Source organism: Mizuhopecten yessoensis, unplaced genomic scaffold (assembly GCF_002113885.1).
Source record: "Mizuhopecten yessoensis strain PY_sf001 unplaced genomic scaffold, ASM211388v2 scaffold11117, whole genome shotgun sequence".
Lineage (NCBI taxonomy): Eukaryota > Metazoa > Mollusca > Bivalvia > Pectinida > Pectinidae > Mizuhopecten > Mizuhopecten yessoensis.
This window is the reverse complement of record NW_018408888.1, coordinates 200,234-204,877: the sequence shown is the minus strand read 5'-3', so window position 1 is coordinate 204,877 and position 4,644 is coordinate 200,234. Positions and strand designations below refer to the sequence as shown.

Here is a 4,644-nt window from a genome sequence, read left to right as displayed (position 1 = left end):
CTCAGGCATGTTAAAAAATTATGCAGGAATGCTATCTCTGTAATATCGATACACTTATCTTTTAAATGGTCACACATTTTATCAGTAGAACCAAAGTTGTAAATGATAACGAAATAAATAGATAAAGTCTCAAATTTATTCATGGAATTTTCTTTCCATAAATAAATTTGGGACTTTATCTTATCAAATACAGTAGTCAATAATTGCAGTTTTTGTTATCCTATTCTCCTTTCTGATATATTATTTCAGCATATCATTAATTTGAATTTCAACAATGGCTGCGTTGTCGTCCGAAAGTTCCCCTTCGTTTCGAATGATATTTAAAATAAAAAGTATCATGGCAGTTTTCATGTACAAACAGAGCCCATCGTTCAACGGGAGGTAACTCGAAAAAATAGACGTTCGATATTTATATAATTTCAACCGGTTGACGGTAGTAATTAGGATGTAATTATTTTCTCTTTGGTATGAGAAACGCCAATAGATGGCGATATTTGTGGTATTTGCACGTGGAAATGGTCTGGGTTGTTACCTATACGTGTCGTTCAGGCGACACAGGAAACAAGAAGCACACGTGCATTTTTAAATTTTTAAATGGGGTTATTATATTGAGATTAATAGGTTAGGAGTTATATGTTTGTGTGTGAGATGTGCATTATTGTGTGATTGTGCTTATTAATCATGATGATTGTAAATAAACATCGGTCAGTGCCTATGTCGCTGGGAAATACAGTTTTTATATGGAACAGAAAGGGTTGTTCCTGGCGGTATCATTAAGAGGACAAGCACAAGATGTCCTTGGAAAGCCCGACGACCGGCAACAGCATTACTCAATACTGATAAAGTCTCTCGAGGATAGGTTTGCGCCGCCACACGAAACAGAACTATACCGTGTCCAATTGTGGGGTAAGAGGCAAAAGCCTGGGGAGACCCTGCGAGAGTTAGGGCAGGCAGTACGGAGACTAACGACCCTAGCGTATCCTACAGCACCAGAAGAGATACAGGAAACACTTGCCAAGGAGCAGTTTATCGACCCTTTAATTGATTCCGACATGCGTATAGGAATAAAGCAATGCCGACCTTCTAACTTGAACGAAGCGGTACGCTTAACACTAGAGCTGGACATGTATAAGCGGGCTGAAAAACGTCATGATGACGGGACCGGCTTCTTGCGACAGACCGTTGTAGAAGACGAGGTCACAGAGAGTAGCGCACCGGAAAACGAGCTGGGGTTAATGATAAAGGCATTGACAAATCAACTGGCAACCTTACAGAAGGACGTAGGTAAATTGAAGTCTGTCACTGCATCAAGTACTCGGGATCAGCAAAGGAAAGAGGCTGGAGAGACAAAAGGCAATGGGAAGTTCCGGTGCTATAACTGTAGAGAGCAGGGGCATAGCAAACGGAATTGTCCAAAGTGAAAGAAAAGCACAAATAAGCAGGTTACAGCCACAAACAGTGACACCGATGACGAACAACGCTCTGTGGGCGCCGCATCATGTTCACAAGAGGCTGGTATGTTTATTACAGTCTATGTACAAGGGACTAAGGCCAATTTACTCGTTGACACTGGGGCCACGGTTACACTTATGTCTATCTCACTTTATGAGAAAATGGTAGATAACGTCAGTACGCAAAGTATCACAGAAGATAGTGACAGCCAGCGGTACGCCATTGCGTGTGAGGGGCAAAGGTGCATTTTCGTTGTATCTTGAAGATAATGTAAGGTATACTGACGCAGTTGTGACTCAGATTGGTGTTGACGGAATACTGGGATTGAACTTTTTAAGGGCAAACCACTGCAAGGTGGATATGGACAAGAACGTGTTGATAATGAATGGCATCAGCATACCTGCGCAGATTAGAGGAGAGGTTGGATGTTACCGAGTGAGTATTACTGCCAAGATTGAGCTTCCAGCGCGCAGTGAGGTGATCATACCGGGGCGTGTCATAGTGCCTGACGGTGCCCTAGAGCAAAGCACAGATCTTATGCTAGAAGCCTCGGAGAAATTCCTGCAGTCAGATAAAGCACTAATAGCAAGGTATCTGGTTAAGTATGAAGAAACTGTTCCAATACGTGTTATGAACACAGGGGATAAACAACAGACAATTTACCCTGGTACATGTGTGGCTACGGTAACGAAAGTTGAGGGTGTACAGCAAGACAGGGAATCGCAGGAGAATGCCTGGCGAAAAGACATCGAACAGTTAATAGATCGGTCCAAGGCCCATTTATCTGATGAGGAATTAAATAAAGCGAAAAGACTGCTGTTCAAATACAAGAATATTTTCGCTGCAACAAACTCCGACTTAGGGCGCACAGACAAAGTGAAACACCAAATAGACACGGGCACCGCACGGCCCATCAAGCAACGGATGCGACGCATCCCAATTCATCAGTCCGTTGAAGTAGACACGCATGTGGAAGATATGCTAAAGAAGGGAGTTATTGAGCCCTCAAACGGTCCATGGTCCTCTGATGTGGTATTAGTAAAAAAGAAGAACGGCACCACTCGTTTTTGTGTCGATTACCGCCGTCTAAACGACGTGACAGTAAAGGATGCATATCCGCTCCCGCGGATTGACGATTCGCTGGACAAACTTGCGGGGTGCTGCTGGTTCTCTACACTCAGGTTATTGGCAGGTCGAAATTGGACCCCAATGATAAACCTAAGACGGTGTTTACCACCAGGAAAGGTCTATTTCAATTTCGAGTGATGCCTTTTGGTTTATGTTGCGCACCAGCCACATTTGAAAGGCTGATGGAGTCTGTACTTGCCGGTTTGCATTGGGACATCTGTGCAGTATACCATGTAAACAGTGTGGATACCGGTCAGATTGGGAAGAACAATCTCTTGCTACAATCAATGCTGCGGCAGCCGCCGACAGCAAATGCAGTGACCCTAAATCTATAGAAAATGACCCAGTCATACGCCAACAACAGACAGCTGACAAAGATTTGAGCATTGTAATACAATGGTTATAGAGAGGGGAAATGCCTTCATTTGAAGACATTCGAAGTCGGAGCTTTGTGATTAAATCCCTCTGGTCACAATGGAATCAGCTCATGTTGGAACAAGGAATTCTGTACCGAACTGGGGTTCTGACAAATCTCAAGGCACTCTACAGGCCATAGTACCTTGTCTATCCGTCTATCTGTCAACTCATTCTAAAGTAGTGGACCAATTTCAACGAAAGTGTCCAGATATCATAACTGACACCTGAAGTTGTGCATCCAGGTATTATTTTTTCATTCTGACAGAGAGGAGAGCCTTCCTACAACAATGTCATGACAGTAGGACAGCAGGGCACCTGGGAATGCGGAAAACTTTCAGCAAGATACGACAGGGGTACTATTGGTCTGGCTTACAGGGGGACACTAGGAAGTATGTTGCCGGGTGTGAAGTTGGTGCAAGGCGTAAGAATCAAGTAAAGAAAAACAGAGCGTCGATGCAAATTGTACAGTCGGGGTTTCCAATGGAACGAATAGAAGTCGACATATTGACTTACTTACCGGAAACAGAGAATGGCAATAGGCATGTACTGGTAGTAGGAGACTACTTCACGAAGTGGATGGAGTGTTTTGCCATGCCCAATATGGAGACTAAGACTTTTGCGGCGGTGATAGTCTAGGAAGTCATATCGAGGTTCGGTATGCCTTATGTGAACACTCCGATCAGGGCGCTCAGGTTGGAAGTAGGTTGTTTGCTGAGATGTGTCAACTCCTAGGTATCAGGAAGACACGCACTTCCCCATATCATCTTCAGAGTGACGGAATGGTGAAAAGGTTCAACAAAACCTTGGTGACAATGCTTAGTGCTTTTGTCAAAGACCACCACACAGACTGGGATGAGTTTCTGCCATATGTAACAATGGCCCAATGCTCAGTAGAGCAGGAGATCAAGGGTTGCACACCAAATTACCTGATGCTTGGTAGGGAGATTACAACACCACTGGACAAACAGTATGAGATGCCAGTAGATGGCAAAACCACACCTAAAAAACTGGGTATGGGAGCTACATGACCGAATGGAGGAGGCCCGTCGTTTTGTGAGACTACACACGGAAGGGGATATGAGAAGACAGAAGAAATATGACCAAAAAGTCTCCTGGAGCAAGTTTCAGACAGGATATAATGTATTTGTCTTCTTTCCTCACGTCAAGCCTGGGAAATCCAAAAAACTAACCTCCACGTGGCAGGGACCGTTCAAGGTGACGGAAAAGTGTACGGACGTGACGTACAAAATACCTTGTGGGTACCGAGGAAAGCAACAGGTAATACATGTGGACCGCATGAGGCGACATCGGTCACAGATACTGCGCGGCGAGACCGAGTTGCAAACTTTAGAAAGCCAGTCTCCGGAGGGCGATGGGGAAGAGTGGACGGAAAGCAAGGACATCGTCGAACATCAAGAGTTGGTAGAAGATACAGAAACCGGCGGCGCATCCAACATGGGGCTTGAACCCTCACGCGATCGTCCGCGACGTTACAGACACCATCCAAGCTGGCATCGCGATTTTATCTGTTAGGGACACAAATGCATATATTGTATGTTATGCGTTATTTTGTTGATAGCTGATTTCCCTGAGTGAAAATGCACGGGTTCTCTTCATTAGATGTTTCAGGATCATGGTTAAAACCAA

The 4,644-nt window shown here is 44.4% G+C and overlaps 1 protein-coding gene across 1 annotated transcript; it reads left to right on the top strand.

The window, feature by feature from the left end:
* Positions 1-740: 740 nt before the first annotated feature.
* LOC110466119 lies at positions 741-1,421 on the top strand. Its single transcript, XM_021522449.1, has one exon. It carries the CDS (start codon positions 741-743, stop codon positions 1,419-1,421), a length of 681 nt encoding a protein of 226 aa, XP_021378124.1.
* Positions 1,422-4,644: the final 3,223 nt, after the last annotated feature.